General features: G+C 46.0%; 1 protein-coding gene across 2 annotated transcripts in view; it reads right to left on the bottom strand.

Annotated features, from left to right (window-relative positions):
• GRHL1 (grainyhead like transcription factor 1) overlaps positions 1-20,317 on the bottom strand; it is a 41,286-nt gene that overhangs the window by 20,786 nt on the left and 183 nt on the right. Inside the window, exons 1-8 of one of the 2 annotated variants that reach the window (XM_030235847.2) lie at positions 19,854-19,973; positions 16,704-16,890; positions 13,662-13,732; positions 11,772-12,162; positions 10,952-11,028; positions 9,998-10,154; positions 9,435-9,546; positions 8,378-8,472 (exon numbers count right to left, since the gene is read on the bottom strand). In XM_030235847.2, the coding sequence (XP_030091707.1) occupies positions 8,378-8,472; positions 9,435-9,546; positions 9,998-10,154; positions 10,952-11,028; positions 11,772-12,162; positions 13,662-13,732; positions 16,704-16,890; positions 19,854-19,900 (1,137 nt within the window). In that variant the 5' untranslated portion in view covers positions 19,901-19,973. Of the gene's footprint in view, positions 1-8,377; positions 8,473-9,434; positions 9,547-9,997; positions 10,155-10,951; positions 11,029-11,771; positions 12,163-13,661; positions 13,733-16,703; positions 16,891-19,853; positions 19,974-20,317 lie in introns of those variants that run through there. The other variant, XM_030235848.2, reaches the window with a different exon arrangement.

Raw genomic sequence — 20,317 nt, 5'->3', positions numbered from 1 at the left:
ATAATTAAAGGGCAATCAAAGTGCTGCAGGAACCTCTCTGTCAGCGAGATGAAAGATGACTCTTTTAAATGAAGGCTTGCATACCCAGATCTCTTCTCCTCCGTTTATCTTGGACGCAGTACTCTTCTGTCACACAAAAAACACTAGCAATTCTGATGAGTCCAAAGGCTACATATGTAGCAGCTTTAGATGAAATGTCACCTTGTGCAGGCTCATCGGCCCAGCTGGAAAGCAGCAGTGTAGGTTCTCACCCATGGCAGCCAGGACTGCCACAGGCAATGGGGACCAACTTGTGCTAGCACACCATGAACTCTGACCAGTCAGAGCAAACACAGGCATGGGTCACACTATCCTGAAAAGTCCTGTACATCCTTCTGGATAAGGACCTACACAGGCAGACTTAGGACTTTTCCAGACTGATCACCTTGCTCCACATTTATTTTGTTTCAAGAGAAGACAGGTAAATGGTATTACTCCTCCTACTTATGATCCTTTATATTTCTGTGTCCAAAGGATTAAGACATTACTCAACAATCCAAGTCCATTGGATATTTCTTTCTCTATTGAGAATTCAGATAAAAACCTTAGCTCTTACCTCACACTAGTACACAAAAGCCTCTCATTTTGACCACAGAACAGTTTGGGTTGAAAAGGACCTTAAAGATCATCAAGTTCAGCCCCCCATGTTATGGGCAGGGACACATTTCACCAGACCAGAAGGCTCAAAACCCCATCCAACCTGGCCTTAAACACTTCCAGGAACGAGGCATCCACAGCTTCTCTGGGCAGCCTGTTACTGTGCACCCTTAGCGCCCCTCACAGTGAAGAATTTCCTCCTAATACTGAATCTGAATCTGTCAGTTTGAAGCCATTCACCCTTGCTCTGTATCACTGTAAGCCCCTGTAAAAAGTCCCCATCCAGCATTCTTTTAGGCCTCCTTTTGGTATTGGAAGGTGTTCTAAGGTCTCTCCAGAGCCATCTCTTCTTCAGGCTGTACAACCACAACTCTTCAGCCTGTCTTCATAGGAAACATTCCAGGCTATGTTATATTCAGTCTATGTTATATTCAACTTAAAACTGTCAGGATGTTTTTGATCTTGGATGACTGTGTTTGTACAGAATACTAGTCTGGAGCCTACAACACAACCACCAGAGACAGGTTAAACTGCAATTCCTTTCCAGGGAATGCAGCTGCTTTTCTTGGCCTTGGCTAAATAGTTTCAATGTTATGCCCAAAATACAGTAGGCAAAGGGATTCCAGTGGATCTAGAGACCATTTTCCTGACACAAAGGCAGCGCATCCCCCTCCCATAAAGAACAGAAGCTCAAAGTTTGTAATTTCAATGCTGATAGCTGAAATCATACGGTTTCTCTAAAGACTTGGACAAATATAAATGGCAAAGAGAAAAAAAAACAAGTATTTTCAAAAGATTTGTCCCCATATGTTTCCTCTATGCTGCAAGCTGGTTGGATGGAAAACATCTCCTGTCCAAAAGCCTTATGAAGTACACCAGCAGAGTTCCAAGCCCTTCTGAGAGGCTGAGCTGTCAACCTGGATACTACCTTGTGCCAATGTAGCTACGTGGCTTCCAAGATTGGCTCTGGGTGAGAGCCAAGCAGCTTGAGTGCAGGCAGGGCAAGCATAGGTCTGCCTGCACACATCCACGAAGGCATGTCCTAAGAAAGCAGTGCTGGGAAGACTCTTCTGTATTTAAAAGAAAAAAACCCCAAACCCACACTTTGGTAAGATCACCTGAGAGGTGGCTAATCGTGCTGCTCTCACATTCGTTTCTTCACCTCCCACACGCACCACAGGTTTTGCATCAGCAGGAGGTGAGCCAGGAAAGAGATAAAAAAATTGGGCAACTCATGCACCTGTGGGCTCCTGAGCCACCTCCTGCCTTTGGGATCGGATGCTCCAAAAAAGGCTTGTCTGGCAGACAGGTGATAGGGCTGCATCTGCTCCAGCTCCACTCAGGCAGACCCAGCACCATCCTGCTTGCAGGCCAGGAGAGTGAGTTTGCATTCAAACCTACCAGTCCCAATCTGGGTGACTTACACAGAGGCCATCATGGGTCCCACACCATGTCAAGGAATGACAAGTGGGAAATACGATCCACCTCCAGATAAAGAACATCCTCCTAGCAAGTTTACTCCACCAACAAAACAAAAAGGAATGGTAATGAAAGGAAAATACATATTCCTGCTCATAAAGAGCAATGCTGATTGTTATTCCAACCTGTTCTGAGGCAAGGAAATATAGGAATGTCTCTGCTCACAAGACCTGGGAAACATGGGGATAATGGTTCCCAGTCCTATTGATGCTTCCTCCCACCCCACACTTTGCTAAGATAAAGCTGCAGGCCAGGTTTTGTTAGGTCGGTTGGAAAGAAAGTAAAAACAGCAGTTTGGCAAAAACAGTGACAACATGTTGAAAAAAACCAAAACAAAACAAAAAAAAAAACAAACTAAAAACCACACCAAAAAATCCCCACATCAACAACAACAACACAAGTCTCCAAAAACAATGACAAAAGCTGAAACACAACAATAAAACAGAGAATTAAGTCTATAAAGGTACAAAAATGAAAAGAAAGAGTTGCCATCAGACAAAAAAGTAATAGAGAAAAGGGAAAAGAAAACCAAAATATCATCTCCTAGTTTCCTGTATAGAAAAGCTAATGTCAAGAGATTTTCCTTTCAGCCTTGGGAAACACCCTGTGAGCTCCTACTTGGAAGACCAGACAATGGCAGAGGCTTGGGACATGAAGTTCAGATGAAATACTGGGTTGAAAACTTGCTTTTAGTTGGCAATGCTTAAAATCAAGGGCAGCATATGCTTGTTTTCCAGAAAACCCAGGACAGGGTAGGGAGAGGTGAGTGTTAAGAGGCAAGTAAGCAATACTTGCTATGACTTTCCTATGTCACTGCTCCAAAGGCTGTGTGTACCTGCCTCAAAGTATTTGTGGTCTGCAGCCTTGGCTTCACACCAATCTCTTTCCTTTAAGTATGTTTGACTCATCACATTTCATAGTTTCATTTCCAACTAGTCAAACCTGTACCTCCTCGCTGCTGCTGAAGGTGGCAACACCTTCTTTAATGAGGCATATGACTGCTGCTTCATTACAATGGCATCCATATAAATGGATGCAATATTCATCAATCAAAAAAGTTTAAATTCTTCCTATAGTGAACACCAAGGGAGGATTATGCCAGAATAAGCTCTTAAAATAAATCAGCAGTGTACCACCCAGTCTCACTTCAAGTTGTAGCAAGAGATCCACCCTCTCAAAAAACTGAACTCCTCTAAACAAAATAATCTTGCCAATACATGGGAGGATCTGCCAAGAAGACCACCCTTATTGCCTAATCTTCTATTTCAAAAGGCTATCCCAAATTAGACGCAAATTACAATAATATTAGGACCCTTCCATTCTTCTTGAACAAAAAAAAAAGTAATAAAAAAGTACTGTTTAATTGCTCTGTCATTGAGGGCATCAATTAAGAGATACTACAGCATCTTCTCTTTGGTGAAAAAGCAGCAAAAAGCTCTGTCATGATATTCTTGAGCTCAAAATGCCTTTTACACACTCTCCATGTATTCCCTTTAAGTAGAATGAGTCTTTTCTGTAGCATCTGGCTTACAATGACTTTTTTTTTTTTTGGGGGAGGGAAGGAGTAGGAGGACAATAGAACCCTTAATGTGCAGTGACATCATTTTTGGCTACAGTCCCATTACCCAGCCTATAGCAAGCCAGACCAAAGACCTCCACGGGGGCCCTTCTCTGGGAGCTGCTGGAAGCAATGCTGCTTTTCAGAAGGGGCCCCTTGGGAAGCACAGAAGGGGTGCCCCAGCACAAGGGCAGGATCCCTGCCCTGTCAGAGCTCCAGAAACAGGCAGGGAGGCTCTTGCAGTCACTGTGCAGACAACAATTCACCCTGTTCAGACAAGAGGCCCCAACCCTCCTGCTCCACAAGGCAAGAGCTCAGACAGGATTTGAGCAAAGCAGGATCCAGCAAAGCCAGTTAACCCTGGGGAAACCAATCTGTCCAGATTGTTCAACTGCCACTGACCCGAGAGCAGGCCATGTCCCCAGGCCAGAGTTAAGGGACAGAATTTGCTTCACAGCCTAACGGGTAACATAGCAGAGATAACAGGACAACAGCCAACATTAGGAAGAGCAGTATGAAATGTGCACTTAACTGCACACATAGTGGCAATCTTCACTACAAGAACTTTATTGGGTTCCAGCCAAGAAAAGGAGAGCCTGGCATGTTGTACAGTGGGAAGAGATGGATCCCAGCCTCAAAAACTTATGACCTGAAAGTACAACCATTTATTCTGACATGGGGGACAAAGAGACAAAAAAAGCTGTAAGGATTCCTATTCCCTACTTCTAACTTCCCCACATTTCAAAGACAGCCAAGTCTGCTCAGTCAACAAGAAGGGGCAGATACCTCTAGAGAAAGCTGCATCCCAGTTCTAGACACCCCGTCCCTAATGAAGTCATAGACGCAAAAGATGACGAGCTTGTGTTCAGACATCTAAAAGCTTCTTTGCAGGAGAAGAACCCCACCTTGACTGTCTGCCCACGGCAGACATCCATCACGGGGTGGGAAACTGTTTGAAGTCTCCACAAGCCTCAGGGTAACTCAGCTACACATCTCATCAGACTCATCAGATCATGCTTCCACTCAAGCAGGAAGGCTCCTGCTTGAGGAGCTACACTGGCTTTCTTAAATACCCCATTCAACAACCCACCAGTTCATCAACTAATTTTCTTGTCCACCCTCTTCCCTTTTCTGCTCACAAAGCATGACTGTCTCCCCATTCAATCATTCCCTTGCCCTGCTCTGTCAGGTGATGGAATCAGACCTGATCTTCAATACAGACATCTGAAAGCCCACCTGAATCACTGCTTCCCCACTCTGCAGTGTCTCCTGACAATCTTTCTAATCCTGATCTCACTCTCCTTCAAATCTCAATGGTACCACTTCAGGGCAGGTTGCCTCTTTCAAAGTCTGGCCCTCCTCCCCACCCCTTGTTCCCTTCACTGCCTCAGAGCAAGGAGGCTTTGTTTGCTGGGCCCTTTTCCAGCTTGAACACACTCTTGCAAAGGTCAGAGAATACTTAAACCAGCCTCTGCTATGAAGTGGCTGCTTCCAGCAGCTCCTGTGATGTCCCAAAACAACAGAAGAGGGCAGAGAGGAGCTGCCAGAGAGAAGCACATCTGCTCTGAAATCCGTGGACACGGTCTGGTCCCAGAGTGGGCAGTGTTTGTCATAAATGAAATACCCCTGGTTTCTACACCCAAGGGCTCACTAACAGCAAGGCAGGCAGCTGTGGGACAATTCCAGCTGTGCAGAGCCAGGCCTGTCCAACGTGTCCAGCAACCAGAGCCCTGGCCTTGCTCTCCGCTCTCCCAGAACAATGCAACTGGGAAATGGGAAATTCCTTTCTACAGAAGGAGCATATGACTTGTATGAAAAGAGCGTTTCTTCAACAGAAAGGTGCAGTTTACTAAACCCCCTTAGTGCCCCAAGGGCACTGGCGAAGCACTCTCAGGCAGCTGACACCCTCCTGAACAGACACAGTGGCAGAGGTGCAATATTCCTGTACATCCCCTCAAGAAGGTAAGAACATGGTCCCAGAGCTGCAGCTCCTTGTGGTAATATGCTATTTCTGCCTGAAATCTGACACACACCCTGCGTGTCCAAATGAGTAACTAGATCAGAAAGCCCAGACACAGAGCCTCATCACCTCCCATTTGACATGGCTGCACAGGATCAAATCATTTCCACAGCAAACTGGAAGCAAAAGCATGAGGGAAATGGGAGGAGCAGCAAGCCCAGAAGAATCACCTGGCTCTAGTCCAGGTAACTCCAGGGCTCAGGAAGCAAATTTCTAATGATCAAGGCTTGCTGGCTGGTTAAACATACTGTCTATGCAGCACTTCTGCTGTTATTAAATATAAACACTGTATTTATTACTGTGAAGGAATTTCTGTAACATCAGAAACTCAGCTCTATCTATTCCTTGCTTTCTTCATATACTTAAGACTGCTGTCAGGGGTTGGGGGGAAGGGGGGGAAAGGAAAAGAGAGAGCAAGAGCATACAAGGTAAATGAACCATGCAATAAAAATTGTTGAAATTGGCTCAGACATCTCCTGATAAGATCACAGAAGTAGAGAAAGAACTGCGGCTCTTCTGGTGAGAAATTCAGTCACTGAGAAAACACATCCACTCAGGGAAAAAAAATGAAGTTAAACAGACACTTAAGCACATGGAGCCCTTCCTAAAAATGCCCATTCTTTAAATACTGAAGTCAAGGGTATTTTTGTCTTAATATGATTCTGATCCCAAGAGTCAAGGCTTGCACATTTGGAATCAACAGTCCCCTCTGAAAGTTCATATAAACCAAGACTCTCAGTATATGGATCTCATACACTGCAAATCTTGAGGCAAATTTGCCTCTAGCTAAAAAAACTAGTCTGTCTCATAGCTCCCCACACCACTTCATCCCATGAAGTTCAGAGGTGAAATATCACCATGAGGTTCCTCAGATCTTTTCAAGATGCTATTGGCAATTACATTATAGACTGAAACTATTCATTCAGGGGTCTGTACAGTAACTCAGCAATAGCCACCTGGTAGGAAGGGATGGCTTTCCTTGAGGCAGCCACAAAGTTCAGCACCAGCTGTGAGCCCTGCTCCTGAGTTAATGGCCCATCCCTGCTGCTGCAGAGTGGCTCAGCCAGCAGAGAGACAGCTGCAGAAAGTGCTTCCAGCTCCTTGAGGACTTGCATTGTTCTGTCTGCATGATCCACCCCTGTGTGCAAATCCTAAGCCTTTGCATACCTTGTAGACACTGACTCCCTGTGTTTTTTAAATGTTTGACTGGCTATGGCAGCAGGATAATACTTACTGACTGCTTTCGACAGCTCTTCTGTTTGTTCACAAAGTGAGGTGCTTCATGTTTTAGAAATCATGTCAGCCTTTTAGCATCCTCCAGCAGATAAGGCCCTCCCTGCCAGCCCTCTCAACCAAACTGAAGCCAAATCTGGTGAAAAGGGAATCCTGGCATGCAATACCAGCCTCAAAAGTAATGTCCCACACATTGCAAAGCAGCACTTTCAGCAGCAGCAGCACACACACAGCTCCTCACTGCTGTCTGCTAAGCATCCCAAACTTCTCTCACAGAGCTGAAACCTAACAGCAGTGCCCATGCAACATATTCTCCACAGCCCTTGTGCAGGACAGAGCACAGTTTGTGGTGACAGCAAGCTCTGTGCTGTGACAGCAGCCCTTGCTCCTCCTGCAGAGCAGGAGCACACACAGCTCCAGAGAAGGAGCTGTGTTCTTTGCTGAGAGTTCCCACGTCCCTTCAGGCCAGGCTCTCCCTAGACACAGCACGCTGCAGCTATCAGTGTTTTTCCCCATGATGCTGGTGGACTACTGATATTGCCTGCTGGTACCAGTTACTAGTACTGGCAAGGAAACATCCAGTCTCCAAAACTGAACATAAACCACTTCCAATTTTTAAAGAAAACCCAGGCAGTAATTAAACTCTCAAAAGAAAATTCCTTCACTTTGACTCCAGCAACTAACCAGTGAGAAAGGCCTTTAGAACTGAGTTGGCTCCACACTTTGACCTGCTTCCTTGAACCTAGAAGATACACAAGCCTTTTCCAGCAGCCAGAGTGGCTCCAACAGCTGCAGTTAGCTACTAGCTAGGGAAGCTTCCTGTACCTACACACCTACAAAAGCACCCACAGTTCTGAGGAAAGATCAAACCAGAGTTCACCAGGAGGCTGTTCTAGTTTGAAATAGGTCACTGGGTGTTGGGATCTGCGGTTTAGGCAACGCGTGCTTTGGGAGCTCGGAGGCGCAGCTGCTCCCTCTCTGGTGGAAGGCAAGGCCATGGCTGGAGCCCCAGCTCCCCTGTACCTGCCCCCGCCTGCCCGGGAGGCCACAGCTCAGAGGCTGTAGCTGCTCCCTCTCTGGTGGAAGGCAAGGCCATGGCTGGAGCCCCAGCTCCCCTGTGCCTGCCCCCGCCTGCCCGGGAGGCCCCGCTCGGTGCCAGGCCCGGCTATGCTCCCTCACACCTCATCTGCTCGGGAAACGCTCTGCTCCGTGCTTCCTTCTGTCGGTACTTGTCTCTCAGGCAGGCACTTCTGCCAAGAACCATAAAGCAGTTGCAAAGCTCTTCCAGTTGCACATGCAAACCCTCTTAAGAAATAGCCAGAAGGTTTTGCCTAATGTAGGAGCGTAAACAAACTTGTTACACGCTAATCACCAGGTAGGCCACACACCCTTCCCTTCCCCCAGCCCCTGAATCTGCTCAAAGGACAGGAAATACAATCGTGGTCACATACCTTTGCTTCCTCGTTGATGTCCCAGGTGAAGGATATGGCATTGTATGCAATCTCCTCAATGTTGCTGATGGTGTTGAAGCTCTCCTTGTAGTCAGCTGTTAGACAGAAGGGTTCATGAGGGAGAGGAAGAGGAGATATTACCCGAGTCCTTAGTCACATAAAGCAGCCAGAAACTGTAACTCTTCAGCAGCCCCTTGGGGGGGAGGGGGGGGGCAAAAAAAAGGCTGAACTGTACCTTAGGAATGGATCTTTAAAGAGGCTGGAAATGGTTCTCACACACAAAAAACCCCTCAACAAACAGAAGGAAGGAGCAAAATGGGACTTGCAAAAATTCTCAACTTTGCAGTGACAAAGGCAGATTCCAAATATGAGGTGTTCTGTGCTATGTGCGGGAAACTCTACCCTGTATGGCGAGGACATAAGCTCTCAATAAAACTCCTTCAATAACAAACAAAGATTTGCATGCGCGTCTGCTTTAAGTGCCAAGTGATTAATCCCTGCTTTGATTCACAGAAGGAAGGGACGAGGAGTACAGCCCAGCCTTCAGCCAGAGAAGGCTGGAACCCAGCCAGCCCCAGCCTTGTCTGGAGGCAAGTGGAAATTTGCAGTGTTTTCTTTTTTTACATGTACCAAACACGAGTTGTGAGCAAAGCTGTGGGAAGGAGGATCATTGGTCTTGAGGTATTCCTACAAGGGTCTTGTCCTTTCAAGAAACACAGTATTTAGGATGGCCACTGCGACTACAAGCTGTGACTTAGCTACAAGCATCAGGATATTCTAAGAAAACCTCTTCTCTGGAGGGGACTGTTGGATTTCCCAATACAAAACCCTAAACCCCACCAATCAAAATCCTCCAAAAAATCAGCCTCTTTAATAAGTTCTAAAAAACTACAGCATTAGCTCCAATCACAAACCGTCTCTAGGCTTTCAGCAAAGCTATGGAGGGCAGAGAGAGGGATCCAGAAGATCCTTAAAATAACAAAGCGTTGGCAGAAAACAAAACCTTGCCAAGGAATTAGGTCTTAAGTTTGACATCAGCAACAAGAGTGTTCCTTACCTATGTCAATGCATCTTTGTTTGGCTGTGTGCTGTCTTGAGTGCCAGTATTTCCAGTGCCTGAGCTGATCTTCCCTTGTTTTGTCTTCAGCAAACACAACCATAATGACACTCTGAAAGGAGAGAGGGAAAGGTTTAAAAAAAACCAAACAAAAACACGAAAGAGAAATAGAGGAAAGGCCAGAGAGTACATTTGGTTTGGAGCTTTAGGCTTTTCCACTTGAGGCACTACAGTATACCTGGAACACCGCTGCCAAACAGGAAGGCAGACAACAGCACTTTCTGGGTCATAAACAGAGATGAGCAGAACTGCTCTCCTAACCAGAATTCAAGGATCTCATTCCAGGTGTTGCATCACCTTTACACAAGTGCTGACACCGCTTCTTAACAGTCTGAGCCAGGATGGGCTGGCCTGGCAGTAGGTGGACAGCAAAGGAACGAACACTGACGTAAGAGCACAGCTAAGCTGGCCTTTGTGCTGATGCTCTGGTCTAGATTGCTGCACTTTAAGGTTACCATGGTGCACACCCTCCTTCCCAAGAAACCACAAGTGCTGCCACTCACTCGGACTTTACTGATGGGGTGATGGATTCCTTCAGTGCTGCTGACTTCTTTCAGCGTGATTGGGTAAAATTGACCTTTATTCAGGTAAGTCATTGTGCTGTCCCCAGGCTTCTGTCGGAGGGACTTGGAGGCTTCCAGAGTGTATTCAAAGTTATTCCTATAGAGTGAAGAGGGTAGTGATTGCTAAGGCATTTTCCTGGAAAGCTGATTAAACGTTCCACATTTAATTTGGAGAAATTCCAAAAGTTGTTAGCTGACTCATTAAGCCATCAACAGGCAAAGAAGTTGGAAAACAGGATGAGCCCCTTTTTCAGCCATTTCCTTCATGAATGAACATTTAAGAGAAGTTCTTGGCAAGCTAAATCCTAAGACACATCAGCAGGCAAGACTAGAAGGTCCCCATTCAGGTTGAGAGCAGCAAGCTGCCCTCAACCAACAGAAAAGTATCTATTAGGAATTTAATTAAATTCACAAGCAAATAAGCCACTCAGTGGCCACCACCCTCTTCGTCAACTGCAACTATTAAACAAGTTGCTCCCCTCCTCCGGAGTTCAGGTGAGTTTTATTTCTCTTGTTTTTGCTGTAGATTTTCAGCAAGACAAGCACACCAGGGAGGGGGACACAGCTGGAAGAAAACTCCCAGACCACTCCCAGACAGTACTGCCCCTTCCCCTGGGACACAGATTTGGTGCAAGGACGATAACTGAAGATGGGTGGTCCTCCAGGTAGTTTTCCGCAAAGTATTTGTTTTCTTTAAAGATATAATTGTATCTTTACAGCTACAATTTTCAACTGTGAAATTCAAAGAAGCAGACATAATTGTGGGTTTGAGATCCACAGGCCTCCCCAAAATCCAACTGTGACTCGGTGCAAATTGGCATAAGTTGTACTGCTTGCTCATGGACAACTAAGAGAACAGGAGGATATGGGCAAATGGGAGCTTTAAATCATTACCCAGAGATGCTGTCAAAAACATAATCTTCTGAATTCATGTTGGCCATTCGGAGATTCAGTTCAGTAGGAAAGAAAACCTGGAGTAGACAAAACAACAATTAACACTGCAGCAAAAACTCAATATTAAATAGATACTCCTTACCACAGAACTTCTGTCAGGCAAATTGTTCACAATTGATTTTTGGTTTCAACACACAGGACACTTTATAGTGTTTTAATCCAAAACTTTTGGGTGTCAACTAAGCACAACATCTCATAAACCTTCCAAGTCAGCTTAAGGCAAAATTTTAATGCTTTCCCAAATCTCAAAAGGCATAGCTACACAGGTCCTTGAGGTTTGGCTTAAAAATCAAAACATGGTTACGCTGCTATTTTCAATTGGTATCATAAAACAAAACCCACAGATTTTCTCACTCAAGGGCTCTACATAATCCAACTGTTTTCTATGGACACACACCACACCTAGAAACTGGCAGTAAGGAAGCTTACATACAGTCACTGCAGTTTAGTACCTGCAAAGGCACCACAGAGTGCTGAACTCTTGCAAAACCTGGCTCTATGGATCGAGATAACTATTTCCACACTCTGCAAGCCAAAACCTCTGTCACTAGTCAGATTAGTCATTCACTTTTGATAATGATTGCATGTTGTGAAGGTTTTATTTACTAAGTTTTAATTATGCACTTTTCTGGGAAAGCCTTCTATTTCTAAGCCACTGGACAGATTTCTGGCTCGTGCAACAAGAACAGTTAAAGACAGAAGTGGATCTCTCCATCCAGATCAAGACACACACACACAGAGCAGCTGCCTCTCCTGGTACCTCTTGCACACCCTCCTTGAAAGTCTCCGAGAAGGTGGAGTCTGGCGTTCGCCTCTGGGAGTTCTGAGGCTGGGTGTTGGAACTGAACTGGTCGGGATTGAGGTTCCTGTCGAAGACCACCACGCGCTCGGGCGGCTCGGGATGGTACACGCTTGGCGGGATGCCCACGGCAAAGCCGTGCGGCTGCGTCTCTGTTTTGATGGAATGCGTGGGCATCGTGGCAATTGACACGGTCACTGTCGTGTCAGGGGTCGTGAGGTGGCCTCGCTTGTCCATGCCCATCTGGGGGGTATGTGGAAGTACAATATTGAAAGGCACATTTTTCAGAACCTGGACCCTGTTTTCTCCAGCAGAAATGAGCGACTGTTCTGTCACGTTTGGGATGCTGTTCCTTAAAAGGGCAAAAATAAATTAGGCATAAATTATACAGCTTATTTTCTCATTAAACAAGAGCTATAAAAACTTTTCAACCTTTTGGACAAGGACAGCTGACACAAACTCTCCTGCTTGCACAGAAAAGCTCAATCCTAACCTGAAAAGCTGAGAAACTCATTAAAAAAAACCCATAACTCCTCTCCCACTGTTAATCATCCCACCTTGGAGAGTAATTACCCTGAAGCGAAGGGTGAGGGTTCACAGCCCAGATCCTCACTGCCTGGAGAACAGCAGACCAAAACTAAGCACTTCCCACCACACACTGGCACACACAGGCTCCACGAAGCTGCTCTTTGGCAGAGGGAGAAGGATGGACAGCAAGGTTGCTGCTCCTCTGCCCCAGGACTGTGCACCACCCAGGAAGCACTAACAGGGAAATTACACCTCTTGTTTCATGCACAGCCCCCCAAGAAAATCCACACCAAGACTCCTGGGAGTGGTTTGCACCAAGACTTCTGGGAGTGGTCTGCATAACTTGCCACTCTCCACCCTACCACACTTATTTCTGCCAGGACAACACTGAGATCTGTGGCTGAGCTGACCTCATGGCTAGTAACCACTAAGTCAGCCTGCCATCTCTTTCTCTTTCCCCACCAATTGTTCCTGCCCCCTCCTTTACACCAATTCAGACATTCCCCTACCTCCTTGGTGAGCCAGTTCAGCTTGCCTGGCTGGCAGAAAGCTAGCCACATTTTCTCTCCCTGTTTGGTGATGGATCAGTGGGAGACCCAATCTGTTTCAAGAGGAGCAGTGGGAACACGTGGCTGGGAACCAGCCTGCTCTTCTTGACAACAAGTCACTCAATCAGCTCAGCCAGACCATAAAACCTCACCTCAGGTCCTTAAAGCATTCTAGTCTGTCCAAAGGAAGAAGATGGTGGGAGTGGAAACTGGCTTGAGTGAACCTCCCATTTGTTATATTCACCTAATCAGTAGAATCTGCTTGGGAGGCACAAGAGAGGGAAGGCAGGTAGGGGAAGTGAGATAGAAGTTCCAGAGGATACAAAGGAAGTCCCCAGACAATACAAAACCAAATCACAAGCACTTTGAAGAGCTTCCCAACTCTCCCGTGCATGACACAGAAATGCTGCTGAGAACAAAAATCAGCAGAGAGTAACTTAACTGACTGCATGAAAAATGGAAAGTGTCACTAGTGACTGCAGCCTGGGGGGATGCCTGCACCTAATGTTAGAGAGCAGTTTTTGCCAGGCTGGCTGCATGACATCAGCACACCAAAAGCAGATAGATGGCACTGAGTAGCAGTTTGAGCCTCAGCTCTCACCACCATGGTTCAATCCCCATCCTGTTTCTGGGGCAACACAGAGGCACAGAGTAAAAGCTAACAATTTCTCTCTTCCAGCACATCACCACAGTGCAGCAAGTTACTTTCCTTCAGCAGCTTTGATGGTCAAGGAGGGAAGAGAGGAAATAGAGAAGCAATAATAAAAAATAATACCTTTTGCTATGGTCTTGTTCAGGATGTTCTACCTCAGGCTTGGCTGTTGAAGATCTCCTCTCCCTTGGAACCTGAGAAATATAAGACATAATTCAATTCTTCCTCCCATACAAAAAAATTAGCTCCTTAAAATTTGGTCAAATTAATGAAGCCTTGCTTTGGATGCCAGGCCAGCCCCAGGAGATGCCCCACAGATCCCTATGTAGCCAACTCAGTCACCTGTGTCAGCCCTGAGCTCTTGCCAGCACCAGGTGGTGTGAACATCAGTGCATAAAACCATTCATCCATGGCTGAAGCACCAGTCCTGGGGTGAGCAGGACCAAGAGGAGATTTCCCAAGATTTGCTGGCAGTGCAGGCTCTCTCCTCTGCAGAGAGGAGTTCAGTTTGCTGGATGACCTCAAAGCTTGTGAAAGGATACTGTTCCACAGCCACTTCCCCAAGGAGACGTGCATGCTCTCTAGGCCATCCCCTCTAAGACCAGTTGAGCCTCTCCTTTCTCCTCTGTGATCAGGGAATTTGGGGAGCATCATGTCCAATAAACATATTGAGATACTACAGCTCATATTTATGTATGGCCACACAAAACACACTAGCCAAAACTGTATTAAACCTTTTATAAACAAAATGTAACCAGCATTCTGGATTTTAGACAGCTCAGTATTGCTTCTTGTATTTTATGCAACGGACAGGATGTGCCCTGAAAACACAACATCAATCAAACAAGTCACCTCACTCACACATGTGCCATTTTCCTGGCTGCATTGCAAGGCCAAGGCACACAGGAGAAGGTGACCTCTTGGAGCTGTGATGGCTCAGTTCCTTGCATGGAGCACATAACCAGCACTCCAGCAACCCAAACAGCTCTTGCAGCTGCTGGCACAAGCCTGTGGTGCTCAGGTCTCTTCAGCCACACTGCAAGTCCACACAAGCTCTCCTGCCAACCCACACGTAAGGCCTAGGACTTTTGTCACCCTCATCACGCCTCCTGAATGAGCAAAGCAAACATCTTCTGGTGTATGTACAGAGGAGTGAACTCCCACCACTTTCCTTCACCAAAGCCTGCTCAGATCCTGCCTCCATTTGCCAGCCTGGGTCCAGAGTGGGGAACCACTTCAGCACAAAGGCAAGGACTGAGGGCACATTGGCACCAGCAGTGTTCTTCTCTACACAGCCCCGACTGGAAACTAACATCCTCATTCTTACACATAGCCTGGAAGCCCCAAAAACACCAGAACTGTTTGATTTCCAACAGTAACGAGCAAAATTTGGAGAACCTCTAGATGGAGACTGCTCGGAGGCCAATGCTAATTAGTCACTGAAAAAGAAGAGTTTTCCAAGCTGCATTTGGCCAACACTCCCGAAAGAATTTTTATCCAAATTGTTTTTTCTATAAGACCTTATTAACCATAGTTGAGCAAGCTCAATAGTTAAATGGAAGGAAACAAAAGTTTTTTGGTTTTACTGTTTTGGTTTTTTTTATAGGAAGGTGATCTCATCAGCTGCCTTTAATATGCAGAGGGGCGTGTTAGAAATGCCTCAACATCATCCCTCTATAACATTACTCCATAACAGCCCTCAATAAATCTTTCAACCTCCAGCCATTGTGCTTTACCCAAGTGTGCAGCCTACCTGTTCTTCCACCAAATTTTTCTGTACACCCACTGATACCCAAACATAAGAGGAAACCCTGAATTAAGCATTAATGTACAGCAAATCCCTTCTGCTTTGCTGAGCATGAAGGATCAACATCAACATTCTTTTTGTAATCTACAGGTTTAGAAATCAAAATTGATCTTGTGGATTAAAATTGTTCTGGTGAAAGCATGTTGTTGTTTGGGTTTTTTTTTCCCAAAGCATAGTAAGCACAAGCACAAAGCAGAAAGGCAGTTTTCTCACAAAACTACCTAAATAACATCCACATCAGTGAGTCTGTGGCATTTTGTCATGTGTGTGTGGAGTGTTAATCTCCATATTAAGCATTACAAGAACATTTCGGTACGTAAGACATATTCAACTCTTAAAGGGCAGGCAAGGATTTTGTCTCCACCAGTCAATCTCTCCTAGATTGTGTTCTCTCACCTTGAAGAACACAACTGAGGCTGGCAACTGCATTCACTGTTGTTAAAAGACACAAGCCAAAGTGCCAGGCAGGAAAGCCAAGTCAGCCTCCTGGCCTTCCTGCATGCTCAGCAAAGAAAAAACAGGCATCTCCACCCAGTGAGCCAGGCCACCGTAACACAGGCGTCCCAACACAAGCAGGACCCGTCCCTGCCTGGAAACGCTTGCTGGTCTCCACTGCCCTGGCTAGAGATAACTACTCCAGCTTATGCTTTTGGTATTTGGGAAACAGAGCTCAGCAAAATGCACCCCATGCAGACCAGAATGTTCTCTGCTCAGTTCAGCTGCAAGCACCCAGAAAGGCACAGGTCTCCGAGAAGACCACAAACACTGGGCAAGACAATCACTGCTATCAAAGGATTAACAGATTACAGCAGCTGAAGCTCACTGAGGGTTAGAGGGATGCAGACAGCAACTCTTTCAGGGGGACACTTCAGCCCCACTGCCACCAAAAACCTGCAACTGTATCTTAGTTTCAGCTGAGCCTAAAGTAACACAACAAAGCCCCAGCAAAAGCCAAAGGCCCACCAGAATAGGGATCATGTGAGCAAAAGGAGTTTCTCCATGTATATTTATATTCAGGCAGGGATATGGTCTTAAAGTGTCACTCTTTATGACTATTTCTATTACACATTGCCTCTTGCAGAACCTGGGGTCAACAAAAAAAGTGCTACTCAAGTTGAAAAGTAGCAAAGTGCTACTTAACTTTTACATCAAGATCTAGGGGATCTTATTTTACAGAGCTAAAAATAAAACAAATTTTCAGAAAGAGAGACATAGGGTCTTTTCAATTTAAAACCCACACTGTTTAAAGTCCGTGTGATCGGTTCACAGCTTCTGTAAAATCCTCTAGCAAATGACACCTTTTCTACAGGTGGAACAAGAGCTCTGCTGGCTACCAGAGCAAACCCAGGCCAATCTACCTTGTAGTAATCATAGAGCAGTCCGAGGGCAGCTGCACTGTCTTCATCCCCATTGATGCTCATCATAGCTTTGGTAGCTGCTGTGAGGGGATTTTCAAGAAAAGTTTTCCAGGCCTCATCTTCATTGGTGTAAGGACGTCTCTGAGAGTAGAGAGAGTCATTCTGAAGAACCAACACGGGTCTTTTACTTGAATCATAAAGAGAGAAGAAATAAAAAAAGCCACCTGTTAGAACACACGAGAAACATTCCAAAAGTTCTTCAAAATTAGTTGCCCCAGTTTCATGTGGTTCATATTCTGATTCAGTGTACTGCAAGGATTAGTCAATACAAAAAGCTCAGAAACTTAATTCTGATCTCACTCATGCTCAGAGTAAATCAGGATTAATTTGACCAAACTCAGATGGATTACACCAGCCTCTACAAAAAGACAAAGCCATGTAAGAGCACAACTGACCTGCTCATGCTCTGAATCCAGCCCAGAAAGAGCTACACACTTTCTGGCCAACCACCTACAAAGCCTCCAGCACATCCCATGTAAAACTGCCAAGGTACAACCTGATCCAGTTCCCATGTGGAACTACAAAACGTGCATTAACGAAACATCTCTTTTCTCCGGTGCTTTCAAGTGTCTTTACTCTCAGAACAGATCTAAAAACACCACCTAGAAGCTACTGATAAGTTACAGATGACATAGGGAAGTTCAAATGAAATTGGCGGTGTTTTTTTCTGACAAGGGGGAAAAAAACCCAACTTACTGCCTAGTTAATATTGAAATAATCCAGCACACTAGTTTGAAACACACTCAGATGAGTGAAGAAAAAGGAAAAAGATGAGTTATTCCCGTTGTGCCACAGTATTTGTATAAAAAATTATATTTACTCTGAACATTTGGAGATTGCTGGGAACCAACAAACTCCAAAATGATTTGGACATTCTGTCCGCAGACAAAAGCAAGATGTGTAGAAAATGTTGTCCTGCCAGCCTAGACAATATTTTTTTGGTTCTATTGGTTAAACATACGCTTCATCTTTTAACATGTGCTTCATCATTAGCTCAAGCTAATTTTTAAATCTGACTTTTAAACCAGTTCAGTTTTCTTCCCAGTGCAAGTTTAACATTAGTTTACTGCAGATGGGCAGGGGGAGAAGGGGATGCTTTTTTACTTTCCTTAATAAACCCAAACTTGACATCTTTAGTGAATTTGCCATTGTTAAAATAGAAAAGTAGTTATTTAAAGACAACTAACCCCACAAAAAACCCCCCCACCACCTTCACAACCTTTTCCTAGTAGGGAATCCACTTTTCATCTATTTACCCAGATGCATTCAGAGACTGAAATATACTACAAATACAAAAAGTTGTGAAATAGAAAGTTGTGAAATACTCTAATCACCATAATCAGCTTAGCAGTATCCTACATTTATCACCACCTTCTACCAAAAAGATTGCAAAGCAAATTATGCATTCGACACTTTATCAGTTACACAAGTCACCCTGCCGAGCTGCCATCGGACAGCTTGGCTGAGCTGAAGGCACTGAAAGCAAGTGGGAGTTTCCAGGACTTGTAGGAGCACTTTGTGGCTATAAATCAGTATTAAGTAGATGAAAGAAGAGCAAACAAAAATGACAAAAGAGACAAGTTCTTGTACCAAGCCCTTTCTTTAGGTCTTCATACGTATTTGTGTACACACTGACAGAGACACCCAAACGCAGAGGACAGCTACTTTCCATCAGTGAGATGACCCACAGAAGACAAAGCAGAATATTCTTTAGGGACATAGTACAAGCTCCTGTTCTTATACAATAGGATAAAGGAATCCTCCAATACCCAGAGCAAATGGGAAAACTCAGGAAAAGGCAACTGAAGTAACCAGGATGCAGTTCCCTCAATCCATCTCCACCAAGCTGAAGGGGTAAGTCAGCTTTGCTGAACTCACAAAAAATCTACGCTGATTCTCTTCAGCAACACGATACTCACATGGGAAGGGAAAATCATCAGAAAACCAAAAATACTGAGAACAAAAGCCTCAACTAACCAGAAGCCTAGCAAATGCAAGACCTATGTATTATTGTGTGCTTTCTTTGTCATTGAAACACCGAAATTCAATGCACACAGCCCTAAAGGTAACCCACCCACCTAAAAAAGCACAGAAAAAGTTATCTGCAGAATTATCAAGAAAAGCATCGTGTTTGGCAGGAACTCCCTACTTCAGGAGAACCACAGTTTCTTTCAGGAAAATGAGAACATATTGATAAGAGAAGGCAAACACATCTTTTTTTTTTTCTAGGTTTTAGAAGATAACTGGCATGCTGATCTGCTCACACAGTAGTAGAAATCCAGAAGAGGCAGAAAATTAAGCTTCCTACAGCAGTTCTACTAATTTCCCAATTTTACTTTCCTCTTGGCCACAATGGAAGCAGAGGAATACTACAAAAAGCAGAGACTCTTTGCCTGCGAGGCTTCCCCAGCCTGGGATGTTCTGTGTTCAGACCACAGAAACTATTCCTCCTTCCTTCACTGCTCCAGGACCAGCCGTCCTGTCCCTCACCCTGTGAGGTCCAGAGCTGCGCAGCCATGGTGTGCCTGCTCCTGCACAGAGCACACCTCTAACGCAGAGGATTTCTGTCACTGGCATCTGTGTGCCAGAAAAGCAAAGTGGACGTACCCAAATTGCTACGACCTCATCTACTAAGTGTCACTGAAAATAACACTTATGAAAAATCCTAGTTAGAGACATTAGTTAAGTGAGCTGCTACATTGGAGTCCTCTTCCTAGAAAGCAGCGTGTTGAACAAAAAGTTGGGTTTAAAATCCTACACATTCTCTAGGAAAGGAATGCATTTGAGTCACCAATCATTCAAAGTAGAGAAATTTTTAAATCGGTTCTTGAAAGCAAATCACTTCAGAGCTACCCCATTTTCTGGCACTTAGGTGTCCACGGCCACTGTCAGCAGATGGACACAGTGACAAGTGCAGCAACAGACCCGAGTCCTTCAACACAGCCTGGGATCCGCTTGAAGGCGACGTCTCGTATTCAACATCACGAAGTTACAGAATACACACACCTCGAGCTCAGCGTAACTCTTACAGGACCCAACATCGGCTACTCCAGGGTCGCCGCAGCCGAGCTCGCCGGGAGCCGCCCTTACCTGCCGAAGTCCACCTTGCCGGAGGGATGCGCCTCGTAGAAATCCATGGGGGCCGCTGCGGCCGCCGGGCAGCGGCGCGGGGGCTCAGCCCGGCTCCCTCGGCCCGGCAGCTCCTCCCGACGGCGCGGCCGCTGCCGCCGCCACCCGCATTTAAGGCGCGGCCCGGCGGGGCGGGGGGCGGCCTCACGCCTCGCTGCGGGTGTCGGGTTTCAAAGCCGGCCCAGCCCCGGCGCTAGCCCCGTGGGGCGGGGTGGCCGCCGGGGTCGCCCCGCTGCGCCGCCGGCTCCCCCCCCGGGCTCAGCCCCCGCTCCCCCCGCCATTCGCGCCGCCCCGCTGCAGCCTCCGGGTACTCCTCCGAGAGAGAGGAGCGATGGGGGCGGACCCGCGAGAGCGGCTCCTCCAGCCCGGCCCCCGGGCGGCGAGCCCCTCTAGCCGCAGCCCCCCGGCGGGGCGGCAGCACCGGT

This window comes from Serinus canaria, chromosome 3 (genome assembly GCF_022539315.1).
Source record: "Serinus canaria isolate serCan28SL12 chromosome 3, serCan2020, whole genome shotgun sequence".
Classification (NCBI taxonomy): Eukaryota; Metazoa; Chordata; class Aves; order Passeriformes; family Fringillidae; genus Serinus; species Serinus canaria.
This window is presented reverse-complemented; position numbering and strand designations above follow the sequence as displayed.